Source organism: Dipodomys spectabilis, unplaced genomic scaffold (genome assembly GCF_019054845.1).
Source record: "Dipodomys spectabilis isolate Male_0828 unplaced genomic scaffold, ASM1905484v1 ptg000783l, whole genome shotgun sequence".
NCBI classification, from domain to species: Eukaryota; Metazoa; Chordata; class Mammalia; order Rodentia; family Heteromyidae; genus Dipodomys; species Dipodomys spectabilis.
In genome coordinates, this window is record NW_024871460.1 from 6,167,849 (window position 1) to 6,181,362 (window position 13,514).

The following is a 13,514-nucleotide window of genomic DNA, read 5'->3' on the forward strand; positions in this document are numbered from 1 at the left end:
GAGAACCTGCAATGACCTGCTGTCTTTGAAGTGAAAATAGGGACGTCTATATGGCCACATTCTTTTCAGGAAAGTCCTTTTAACAGAAAAAAATATGTTCCTTATTAAAGTGAGGCAGACTATTCCTTTTTGATATTAATGACTTCCTCTGTGAATCTAACACATCAGATGATAATCATCCATTCCTGGGAACCATACCCCAAGAGTCCACAGAGTTTGTGTGGTTGAAAAATAAATTTAAATATGATAAGGTGATGGAAACATAGCGTTCTTGTCAAACATATGATGTGTAAATCAAATGCTTTCTCATAATTTACTGAAGGAATTCAGGGCAATACCAGAGGGTCTACTGCACTGCAGAAGACTGAGAATGAGGAAGGAACAGTACAGAAAATGGCTTTTATTAAAAATAAATGTTTGTTTGTGGTTTAGGCCAACCTAGAACTCTCTATGTAGCCCAGCCTGGCATTAAACTCACAGTCCTGTTGCCTCTTCATACCTCCCTCCCTCCCTCCCTCCCTCCCCCTCCCCCCTCCCTCCCTTCTTTCTTTTCCTTTCTTTCTTTTCCTTTCTTTCTTTCTTTTCTTTCTTTCTTTCTTTCTTTCTTTCTTTCTTTCTTTCTTTCTTTCTTTCTTTCTTTCTTTCTTTCTTTCTTTCTTTCTTTCTTTCTTCCTTCCTTCCTTCCTTCCTTCCTCCCTTTCTCCCTTCTTTCCTTTCTTTCTTTCCTTTCTTTCTTTCTTTCTTTCTTTCTTTCTTTCTTTCTTTCTTTCTTTCTTTCTTTCTTTCTTTCTTTCTTTCTGTCTGTCTTCCTTCCTTCCTTCCTTCCTTCCTTCCTTCCTTCCTTCCTTCCTTCCTTCCTTCCTCCCTACATCTCTTCTTCTTCTTCTTCCCCCCCTCTTTCTTTCTTCTTTCTTTTTTGAGAGGCAGGATTTCTTCATATAGATCAGACTCATTTTGAATTTACATCTTTCTGCATCTGACTTCTGTGTTTGGGGATGATACTGTACACTACCATACTTGGCTATGAAATGTATTTTCTAAATCACTTAATAAAGTAGAGGAAACTCATAAGTACTCCTTTTTGAGGTGATGAAGAACATCATGAACATTTTGTGATCATAGAGCTGATATGGCCTCTTAGAGCATTCTTATTTCACAGGCATGTTGACTGATTTTAGTAAGTGCCTGCTGTATTCTGGAACTATACAATTAAAATAATGATCTTAGAATTTAGGTGGGCTCCGTTCAAGTGCAGTTTGAAAGATGCAAAGAATTGATTTTTTGGTAGTTTTGCTCTGCATAACTGGTGAGTCTCCCTAGTCATACCTCCACATCTGGAGTTTTCTGTCCGGAATGTTCCAGAAGATCTAGGAGAAACTAAAAGAAAAAGAAAAACAAAGTTGCCCCTGGCAACTAACTTGCTCCTCAGGGGGAGTTTATATTACCCTCTGTAAAATCCAACTCCATGAGTTTGGTTCAGTAGAGAGCTGTAGAGAGGGCGGAGCATGTGGAGGATATGACACGGCTGATCCAATTTAAGTTGCCCAGAAGTGTGGACAGCATTTGCTTATATGGGAGGCAGACATCTAAGAATCGATGGTGCCAGGGAGTCTCATGCTGAAGCACTAAAGGTCATGAACAGATTAAACACTTGCTCAGTGTGCAGGCGTCTAGGGCCAGTGGGTTCCCCGCAAGGCACCGCATCCCTTTCTTAGAAACTGCCATGGCCTTTTCAGAGCTGAGACTTTGAGGTCAACAGGCATTTCAATGGAGCTCTTAAATTATATGGTACTTCAGAGCCCTGTATATGTTATGTAGCCTGAGTATGAACTCACTCATCTGTACTACAAGAAGCTATTTCCACCCAGTCAAAGTTGTTGTGGCAGAGAAGTGGGTAGTGATACTGGAGAAGCCATCATCAAACTTCTTTGATGGTGTCTAAAAGTAAAGGAGATGGTTCACCATTGGATAACAGAAGTGACTGTCTTAGGAATGTAACAAATGGGAGACCTTTCTAGTCTTCCATTCCTAATTATTTGAAGACATTCCTTTCCTGTGATATCATTGTGCTAGAACACAGTAGCTGTTGATTATTTTAATTTTTATTCCTGAGAGCTTCCATGTTAAAAGATAAGACCTATATATCCTTTGTCCTGTGTTAGAATATGTTTTTCTTGCTCTTCATGCCAAATTATATTTTATAAAAAGTGTAAGGGATATGGATCTAGAATCCTAAGGAATGATAATTCATATTTTACCAGATCTGGGTTACTCTGGATTATAGATGGGTTTTTTGTTTTGTTTTGTGCTGGTCTTAGGACTTGAAGTCAGGGCCTGGGTGCTGTCCTTGAGCTCAAGGATAGTGCTCTATCTCTTGAGCCACAGCTCTATCTGGCTTTTTTGGGTAGTTTATTGGAGATAAGTCTCACAGACTTTCCTGTCCCAGTCTGGCTTTGAACCAAGATCCTCATCTCTCACCTCCTGAATATCTAGGATACAGGCATGAACCACTGGTGCCTAGCTTATAGTTCTTCAGTATAAAACCTTAGGCATTCTTGTCTTCTCTCTTAGAGAATATGCTTATGTCAGATTGTGCTGAATGAACCAGTAGCCAAAGGTGCTATTTCTAAGACCCAAAGTGGATGCTTGAGACTGAGGACAGAACGGAACCTTATATACCAGGCATACCCCAATGCATACATAATTATAATAAAGTCCATTTCTTACCTTTTCTAACTTATCTAATTTATAAATCTAATTTATAAATGAGCAACAACAAATAGTAAAAAAAATCAAACAGTGGTAAGAATATGCTATAGTAAAAGTTACATGAATGTGGCTGGGTTTCTTTCTTTCTTTCAACTGCCAGGAAGTTGGTAGCACAGTGATTGTGGATACACTAGATATTCTGGGTAGGGTGGAGCAGGAGAGCATGCAATTTCAGCACACTATTCAGGATGGCAATTTAAAACTTATCAATTGTTTATTTCTAGAATTTCCCATTAGTATTTTTGAACCATTATTGAGCATGGATAACCAAAACTATAGAGAGATTTGGGGTTGAGAGAGGGTGGCTACTGTGTATTAAAATATTAAATCTTCATAGTTCCATGCCATTTTATAAATCCCCAAATGACAATAAAAGCTTCAACTAGCTGCTGTAATCTGTGTTTCTAGGATGAGATTGTTTTGATTTTGATTAGTTTTCACAATAATGATTAAGACATTTTCCTTAATGGAGGGCAGAAAGCAAATTTTGGGGTGGGAGAGGAACATTGGTTGGTTGAAAGAAAAAATCCCTATCTAGACTCTTTCTATGTGCTAGTTGCTAGCTTTCAGTTCTGACTAAATCCATTGTTTATCGTGTGTTTGGAGCATTATTTTGTTATTTCAGTTTGGGTGGTCACTGGAACTGACGTTTTTCTTTCTCATTATTTGCTGCCAGTATTGTTTTTTCAATAACATCCAAGACCACCATCAGAGACAGAGTAAGAACTGGTGATTATATACTCAAGATAGGAACTATATGAGAGGGGAAGCAGGAACAGAGAAAGAGAGAGAGAGAGAGAGAGGGAGAGAGAGAGCATGCTGAATATGACATTTCGTAAAAGAGATGAAGAGAAGGACGAATTGTATGTTCTAGTTATTTATACCACCTCCAGCTGGGAAGCAATCTGAACAATTTTTGAACAAGTGATCTTTTTCATAACAACTATAAATATTTTCTTCCTTTGTCATGCTGTTCTTGCTCATTAATTTAAAATGATCATTGACATGATACATTTTTCAGCCTCGTAGTGCTTATAAGATGATATGGCAGGGCTGGGAAGGTGGCTCAGTGGTAAAGTGCTTGCCTTGCATGCCTGAGGCCCTGGGTTCGATTCCTCAGCACCACATAAGCAAAAAGAAAAAAAGCCAGAAGTGGCGCTGTGGCGCAAGTGCTCTACCACTTGAGCTGAAGAGCTGAGGGACAGTGCCCAGGCCCAGAGTTCAGGCCCCACAACCGGACACCACCCCCCCCCCCAAAAAAAAAGTTGATATGGCTAAGTCAAAGTCTGGTGAAAGTTGTATAAAGAATTATTTAAAAACTTAAAAGTTGGGCTGGGATGCAGCTCAGGGGCAAAGCGCTTGCCTAGCAAGTGCAACGTCCTGGGTTCGATCCCCAGTACCAAAAAAGAAAAGACAAAAAAAAAATACAGTTAAAAAAAACTTAAAAGTCAAGAAATTAAGTAATATCAAATGTGAAGCTTCCTTCCATGAAGTTGTTAAAAATCAATTAGAGTGATGTGTTGATGTCTTCTTCAAAGTCTATGCAAAGGTTTTATAATTTTAATTTTAATATTGCCTAAAAATATTTGTTTTTCATTCTCTCCATAGGCATGGAAGATGTCACATGTGATCGAACTGAATTCCTGAGCAATTATCTGACTAATGTGGATGATATTACTTTAGTGCCTGGAACTCTGGGAAGAATTCGACCCAAATTTAGCAATAACGCTAAATGTAAGTTATTGCTTCTTAAAATATTAAGTGGTTAGAGTGATAATTACAATGGGAGAGGTACAGGCCTGTTCTCTGAAGCTAAAATACTTGGGTTATAAATCCTAATTGTCCTAATTGCTTAGCCAACTAATCCTGAATAAGTCACTTCAACTCTCAAGTGATCATTTCTTCACCTGAAAAAAGCAGACCTGATAAAAGACAGTAGCTACCTCAGAAGATTGTAGTGGAAATTTATGCATATTGTTTAGAGTGGTTGCTGGCAGCAGATAGTATTTATAAACATTTGCTCTTGTTTTTACTGTGTGGAAATTGCACTTAATTCGGGACATGTTTATAACTATAAACTTCTGTTTATAAGAGGAGAATTTTTCACCATCATGTTCAGGCTAGCCCCTTAGTTGAAACTAGGGAGCCTCAAATAGGGTAGGCTAAACTACTTTGGTACCCTGAAAGTTCGCTGGAACCTAGGGAAAGAGGGCTTTTCCCTTTTATTCAAGTAATTTGAAACACCCTGGAGGGAAAAATATCAATCCCTTAGGGATTGGCAACTCTTCCAAAAGATGAGAAACAAACTAAACAGGAATAATCTTGTCACTTAGGTTTTACATGTTCATGTTATGCTATGCTACTTTTTCATTTCATGTACTAAGATTTTTAAGTGCTGCTCACCTTGGTTTTGGGAAGTGCACAGTTTTGAAATATGCTGCATTTCAGAAAAAAACGTCTTCAGTGGTTTTTAGCCTTGGGAATAAGAGACCATTGACACCAAGCTCAAAGCTTTGGAAAATTAAAGTCCCCCCCCCCCCCCCCCAAATGATGTTTTGTGTGAACACAAGTGGGAAATGTTCCAAGGTCTGCTCCAGGCAACATTGTGAAATAAACAAAATGTTAGCGTTGCTTTCTTTTTCTTCTTTTTTATTCATGCCCTTTCCTGACCTCTGTGGCGGCTCATCTTTGATCCTCTGGACAGATAGAGGAGACACCATCATTGGCTGTATTCAAATCCTTTGGATACCACTTGAATTTAGTGTTCACATTTCAGAGCACTCCAAGGAAGACTTTATTTCAGAAGGGATTTTTCTCATCAGTAAATGTAACATACTAAGGGTCGGACAAGCTTTGCTGGGGATCAGTGACCTTGTTACTACTAGTAATGAAATTCTTTGTACTCTATCAAACACCAGGCATATGTGATTTCATTTTGAAAAAGAGAGTGATGTGGGGTGGTGAAGAGCTCAAATAGAAGCTGCATGTGAGAGTTCAAATCCCAGCTCTTGCGAGTAATCACTGGGTAAACATTCTATGCCTCATCAGGAAAATAGGCTGGTGGGGAAGAGAGATGATGGGTTCCTGAATTACATTAGTGTTTAGCATGTAATTGAAGTTACATAACTGTTACTATGGAGATGATGCCTTGGTTCCATTTTTTTTTGTTTGTTTTTTTGTCGGTCGTGGGGTTTGAACTCTGGGCCCGGGTGCTGTCCCTGAGCTCTTCAGCTTAAGACTAGCACTCTACCATTTGAGCCACAGCACCATTTCCGGTTTTCTGTTGATTTATTGGAGATTAGAGTCTCAAGAACTTTCTTGCTCAGGCTAGCTTTGAACCACAATCCTCAGATCTCAGCCTCTTGAGTAGCTAGGATTATAGGTGTGAGCCACTGGCACCCAGCTTCCATCATTATTTAGCTAGAGAGAGAGAGAGAGAGGGAGAGAGAGAGAGAGAGAGAGAGAGAGAGAGAGAGAGAGTGTTGGTACTAGGGCTTGAACTCAAGGCCTTGTGCTCTCTGTTAGCATTTTTTGCTCCAGGTTAGTGCTCTGTCACTTGAGTCATACCTTCAGCTCTGGTGTTTTACTGGTTAGAGATGAGAGTCTCATAGACTTTTCTGACTGAGCTGGCTTTGAACCAACCATGATCCTCAGATCTCAGCCTCCTGAGTAGCAAATACTACAGACATGAGTCACCAGTACCTAGCTTATATATGGTCTTATTTTCAACCTTTCAATAGTCCTATGTGACATGTATTAATATCCTCTTTATAGACAACAATTAGTAAGTGATTGAGATGAGAGATCTGAACCCAGGTTTGCTGATTTAAAATCACCACCCTTTCTTCATACAAAATATAAAAAGATGAGGACTCTCTCTCTCTCCCTCTCTCTCTCTCATACACAGACACACAGACACACAGACACACACACACACACACACACACACACACACACACACACACACACACACACACGAGTATGAGATTGCCCAAGGATACTCATTTCTCTTCACTATCAAAGAATACAAACTTACTCAGTCTGGTCTTTTGGAGGACGGTAGCTTTATGAAGGGAAGAGTATAGTGGTCCATAGCATGACTTGTTCAGCCAGGTGAAGTGGATAGCCTCATGTGAAATGCCTTCACCCCTACTCTCCTCCTGCTTTCTAAAGCTGATTGGCTTTGTGAAAACTCTAATAGCATGTACTATTCACAGTTGATTTGAATGACCAGAAAGAAATGCCGCCAGGAAATGGAATCTATCCAGGTTAGCCATTACCATTGTCATCATCCCTTACTTTCCATCAAAAGTTGCAACCATAATTAGCCTCCATTGCAGTAAAATGGAATTTAAATCTCAGCTTTGGATCTCATAGAACCAAGACTGTGAAGCTAGTGTTTGGAGCATGTAGACTCATATTCCAAGACAACATGCATTTTCAAGCACAGTGAACAAATATTTATTAATATTTTTCAACAGATGATAAATTGAGTGCCTACTATGTACCAGGCCATGGGGGAGTCTAGCAGGAAATACATAGACAAGGCCTGCATCCCAGATGCTTGTGTTCCAGGGCAGGCTGTGCTGATGGAAAGCTGCTTTCCTTTTCTGCTGACTCTGTAATGACAGAGTGAAGCAAATTTTTCAAAAACAAAATCCTAACAACCTACAATCTCCTCTTTTCCCCACAATCTCCCCCAACAGAGGACTTGGAGACCATGTAATCCTGTTTATACACAGCCATCATTTACAGAGCTGTGCTTTAAGGGAATTCAGAGTATTAAATTAGCCTTTGTGTGCTGTAGTGAAAAGGGAAGAACTGTATTCATTTGCACAGGTAATTACACCTAGGATATCACCATGATTCCCAATCAAAAGCTAACTCAATGGCTTAGAAGATTTCATCTTAAAATGGATGATGACTTGTTTCAGGCATGTACAGATAAACAGGATGTTATTGTAAAAAAAAAGTCCCCAAACAACCAGTTTAGCTCCTGCCATTAAACTGCAGATACAACACTAAATTTGTGCTCCCTAGCACTCATTGCTGAAACAGGAAACGAGTTCTCTTAGCATGTTCCTGGTGCTGTAGGAGCAGCATTCCCTTCCAAAAAGAAGACCTGGATTTGGCCAGCAAGTTTGCTATAGGATTTCATTATACTTGCTGCATTGCATCTCACTTACTGCAATGTCAATTGAGGTGTTTAAAAGCAAACGTGAAAGGGATAGTCTTTCGGGGAGAGTGGGCAGGAAGCATTGAGTCTTCTGCTACAAAAATGACTTTCCGCAGTGATTATGGTCATGTGTTTTGAAATCTTTCCTCTCTTTCATTCTCTCTTTGCACAGATGACCCCAAAGCCATCATTGCTAATCTTACGGTAAGTGTTGCAAGCTACCAGCCCTCTGCCCCAAGGGCAGCATCCACATGCTCGCCTCCTGTTTGCCTTCTCTGTGGACCCAGTGGAACATTTCCCTCCCGGCCCTGCTGCCCCTTATATTTGGTCAGCTGCAGACTCCGTAAGGGTCTTGGCAATGAGACAAACTAAGATTATATCATCCTTCCATCAGAACTGGGACATAGTTATTCATGATTAATCAAGTCTTTACTTTCTCTGGAACAGATCTGCCCCCATCCCATTGCTCCTCCATCCAAGGTAGAAACTTCAAAGGCCTTGAGCACATCACCGGATAAGCCTGCACATGTGTTCTTCTCTCTTCCCGCCCCATCCCTCAGCCCTTAACTTGGAGCACTTGGGAAGGTCTTCGGGTTTGAACACCCTCAGTTATGGATTTATAACTCAGAAATGGATCTTAAAATTTCCTTGTTTTCCCCTGATAGACTGAAGATAGATTCCTCTCTGAAGTTAGCTAACTCAGTGAGAACCTATTTTCTCTCAGCTAATAGAGAGAATGGGGGGTAATAAATTCCAATTATTTGCTAACTGCCTTTCTGTTTGGTTTAACACTGCCCTCAGCTTTCAAGGGAGAGACTATATGGCTCTCTCTGCTTTATATATGTTTGTGTATTAACTATACAAAAGGTGTTTTATTATATTTCCATGCATACATATGGAATATAATACCCATATTCTGTAATTTTTTGTACCAGTATTGGAGATTGAACTCAGGGTTTGAGTACTACTATCGCTGAGCTTTTGCTGCTGGAGGCAGGTGCTTTTTGGTAGTTAATTAGGGATAAGAGTCTCACAGACTTTCCTGCTCTAGCTGGCTTTGAACTACGATCCTCAGATCTCAGCCACATGAGTAGCCAGGAATACAGGCGTGAACCACTGTTGCCTGGCTATATAATGTATTTTTTATTTTTGGTCGGTCATGGGGCTTGAACTCTGGGCCTGGGTACTGTCCCTTAGTTCTTCAGCTCAAGGTAAGAGCTCTAACACTTGAACCACAACACCACCTCCCATTTTCTGATGGTTAATTGGAGATAAGAGACTCATAGAGTTTTCCTCCCCTAGGCTGGCTTTGAACTGCAATCCTCAGATCTCAGCCTCCTGAGTAGCTAGGATTATAGGCATGAGCCACCTGCACCCAGCTATATCATGTATTTTTGATCAAATCCACTCTGTTACTCTTTCTTATCCTCCTCCCCCTAACTTTTTAAAACAAATTTTAATGTTCTAGGGCTTTCTCTAGTAGACTTTCCATGAAAATACCAATTTTTATTTATATTTTAGTGTAAAAGACCAGACCAGCACTTTAAGCCTTACATGAAACAGCACCTGCCCAAACGTTTGCACTATGCGAATAACCGAAGAATTGAGGATATCCATTTGCTGGTGGAACGCAGATGGCACGTTGCAAGGTAGTGAGGGGATGGGCTGTCCCTGTTTCTCGTCCCAACCAATTCGTTGGCATCTAGAAACACTTTCAGGTTCTTGATCACCATTAAGAGTAATATCAGTTGGAAATTTACTGTTTCATTAAAAAATCTTGTGTCTTTGACAATTAGTGCTGAGACAATGCATCCCTAACTTCCGAGGTCAACATCTTGTATCTCTCTAGTCTTCCAGTGAATTTGTATGTCTATATTTAATGTTTGAATGGACATTCTATCATCTATTTTTATTACTCGAAGTATAACTGAGATCTTTCCTGAATATTCTGTGCTTGTTTGGTTGTTGACACGCCTTTGCCTGTGGCAATGTGTATAGAGAGCTAGAGGAAATGTTAATCTTATAACCTCTGTTGTTGGAGACATTTTTTTACATTGCTTTTACTATTTCTGATGATTGCCTTCTTTTGAACTACAGTTTTTGCTTTGGAATTTGATATAGGATATGTTTGGGGGATGACGCTGTAGACACTTTCCAAGAATCAATCAAAGATTTATTCATTTTCATGACTTAGAAGCAGATCTTATCCACTTACTTTAACATTCTCCTAGCAAAAATGTTGTGAATCTGTTTGAAGCAATAATTGAGCAACTATGTCATGCCCTCTAGCTAGTTTACAAAGGATGATAATGAAAAGAGATGGTGCTCTAGGAACTTGTACCAACAGGGAGCACTTAGAAAGACAGCAGGGACCCACAGCATAAATATCCTTCTGTCCCTTTGTAAGAGAAGATAGAGTTAAACACAGGATTATGAAGACAGACACATGAAGACTGGAAATGATTAGAATCATGGAGAGCAGACATGAGGAATTCTCATAGACATATTGCAGAGAGGTGACAGACAGAGTCCTCTGTGAGACCGTTAATGTATGGGGCAACTTAAGAAAGAGGAACTTTGATTCCATTGGCAGGTATATATACAGGTGTATATATATGTATGTATGTGTATATTATACACGTATACACATAAACACACAAGATGAGAATTGAGTAAAAACTAAGTGAAAGATGGTAAATGAACAAATTGGTGTACATCAAATCCAGGCATTTAAATGAGCAGTATCGCTTTTATATTTAACTCCTACATTGTCGAGGTAGTATATGCTCATCCACCATTATTTCCAGTTCAAGGTACTTTTTGTAAGGGTTGAAACCATTTATTTATATTTCTTGGTTTCCCCCAGTCATTGCACATCACTCCTAAATACTCTGCAGGTACTTAGAGTATATTTGTGCTGATCAACACGAACTTTGTTCTGGAAAAGGGCCATAGAACACATTTGTAAGAGGTGCCTTCCTTTCAGGAAAGGTAAGATCAAGAAATGATCTTGATATATTAAAGAGATGTTTTCCTTTTCTATTTCTAAGTAAAGATAATGTGCAGGTGAAGCCAGGTTTCCTTTTAGTTTTATCCTTTTAAAGATAAGTCACCTTAGGCTAAGTGATTCATTCAATTCTATACTAGTTGTGTTGTACCGACAGTCAATTTGTATGTAAACGTTCTTATAGAATACAGATCTTCATGCACTGGTTAAATGTCACACATTTAAGAAGTGCCTACTAGTCTTGGCACTGAGCCTAGTGTGGGGTATATGGATGTGAAACAAACACAGCCTTGTACTTGAGAGTCTTATACTCTTGCAGCTAGTGAAGCACACAGGTAGGCAGAGCATGACCTGTGTGACTTGGGCTTTCTACTTAGTGTAGGGCCCATGACCTCTGCTCAAAGGTCCCCTCTTATTCTGGGGTGATTGTCAAAGTGAACATACTTGGACGCATGATAAGAAGTATCTTGTCATTACCATGGAAATGATGCAATTAAAATGGAGGAAAAATTGGTATCAAAATTGATATCAAAAGCCCCTGGTCTTTATACATGTGTCTCCTTAGGGAATCCTCTGTGTCCTGAAATTGGGTTTTCATTACAATAATCTTAGGAGAAATCTTGATTGATCATAAAATTCTTTTAATGCAGGAAGCCTTTGGATGTTTATAAGAAACCATCAGGAAAATGTTTTTTCCAGGGGGACCATGGATTTGACAATAAAGTGAACAGCATGCAGGTAGGAACTACGTTGTGGAATTGTGTTGTAGCGGCACTTCCGATAGGATGGCAGGCTATGTGAATTCGCATGGTCTCCTTTATAGAGGAAGACTTGATGCTGGGTATCGGGAATGATTAACTCTTTTTGTTATTTCTTTTTGGAAGACTGTGTTCGTAGGTTATGGCCCAACATTTAAGTACAAGACTAAAGTGCCTCCATTTGAAAACATCGAACTTTACAATGTTATGTGTGGTAAGTGACTTATTGAATCAAAACCAGTGCAACAGTCTTCAGTGAATATAAGAGCTTCCTCTACGTCAGAGAAAGCAATGAGGTGTCTATTTTCTGAGACCTTCTCCTCTCCCTGTGGAAACGTATTCTAACTTGCCTATTGGTGCGAAGGACAGAATACCATCCCCATCTAAGGCTCCTTTGTCTCCCTTCAACAGTTGACTAATGGGAAGTTTTCATAGAGTTGCTCTTGGCAGCCTGTGGCTGAACCAACATAGCATTACAGTTTGACACCACTGGTCAGAGACCTGATGAAGCAAGAGCTCCTCATGGCGTTTTCTCCAACCTCCCTGTCTCACCTTGCAGCCCCGTTAAACCTTTGCCAGCTAGCATCCTGGCCAGCTATTTATGTGCTCCTAATTATTTTTCTTCCTTGAGCTTCTAGTTGCTGAATGAGGACAGCTTTTCCTATTTAGTAAGGGAGTGCCAGGCTGGTGGTTAGAGGAGGAGTCTTTAAGTCGGGTCTCCTGGGTTCTTTTCCCTTCTTGGCTGCTAATTCTTCCCCTGTCCTGCCTCTCTGTTTAGGCAAGTAACTGTGTGCCCACTTGGCAATCATTCATGTGCTCTGAAATCAGCCTGCTCGTCCGTCCCCCGTGGCACTTTAAGGAACAGGGCCCAAACCTCCTCTTGTCCTCACACCTCTTTGGGGTGCATTAGAGGGCAGGCTGTGGTTACTTATTGATTATGAGTCTCAGTGCAGGATTTGTGATTAAAAAGTCCCAGAGAAGTACAGGAAAGCATTGATAGTGGCACCCCTAGTCCCTGAGTTGTGACTATCAAACACATAGGCAGTCGCTAAATGACAGACACATAGGCAATAGCCAAGTAACAAATACAGAGTCAATAGCCAAGTAAGCTCTGTTTTGGAGAATGCTTCTCTGTGTTCAGGGTCCAACAATGCATATGGTTATTTTAGGAAGCTGTGAGAGGACATTGTGAGGGGAGACTAGTTTAGGAAGTGTGAAGGGAGTTTCTGCCCTCCTAAATGTGGTTTTATGCAATTGTCATTTGTGTTCAGAGTTCACAAATTTTTATGAGGTGCCATATGTCATTTTAAAAAAAGTATTTGAGAAGTACCTAGATCCTTTTGTTTCTTTTTTTTTTCTAATTTTTTTTTCTAAAATCAGATCTCCTGGGATTGAAGCCAGCTCCTAACAATGGAACCCATGGAAGTTTGAATCACTTATTACGTACTAATACCTTCAGGCCGATCATGCCAGAGGAAGTTACCAGACCGAACTACCCAGGGATCATGTACCTTCAATCTGACTTTGACCTGGGCTGTGCCTGTGATGATAAGGTAGAGCCAAAGGTAGAAATCATATTTATGTTTCTCATGGAGGAGCTGCTTGGGTGCACAACAGCATTGTCCAATAGAACTTTCTGTGATGATAGAAATGATTTCTACCTCTGCTGTCCAGCCTGGAGCCACTGGGTGGTATGACTGAAGGTTTAAAACTTCCTTGTCATTATTTGGAATTTAAACGTAATTCACCATCTGCAGCTCAGGGCTACCAAACTGGAGAGCACCGGTATAGTACATGAAGAGCA

The 13,514-nt window shown here is 40.1% G+C and overlaps 1 protein-coding gene across 8 annotated transcripts in view; it reads left to right on the plus strand.

The window, feature by feature from the left end:
* The window catches only part of Enpp2 (ectonucleotide pyrophosphatase/phosphodiesterase 2), a 104,074-nt gene that overhangs the window by 68,459 nt on the left and 22,101 nt on the right, over positions 1 to 13,514 (plus strand). For 5 of the 8 annotated variants that reach the window (XM_042672939.1, XM_042672937.1, XM_042672941.1 and 2 more), the window contains exons 13-18: positions 4,378 to 4,503; positions 8,118 to 8,149; positions 9,467 to 9,594; positions 11,603 to 11,690; positions 11,837 to 11,924; positions 13,091 to 13,275. In XM_042672939.1, the coding sequence (XP_042528873.1) occupies positions 4,378 to 4,503; positions 8,118 to 8,149; positions 9,467 to 9,594; positions 11,603 to 11,690; positions 11,837 to 11,924; positions 13,091 to 13,275 (647 nt within the window). The remainder of the gene's footprint in view (positions 1 to 4,377; positions 4,504 to 8,117; positions 8,150 to 9,466; positions 9,595 to 11,602; positions 11,691 to 11,836; positions 11,925 to 13,090; positions 13,276 to 13,514) is intronic. The other 3 variants (XM_042672940.1, XM_042672944.1, XM_042672945.1) reach the window with 1 other exon arrangement.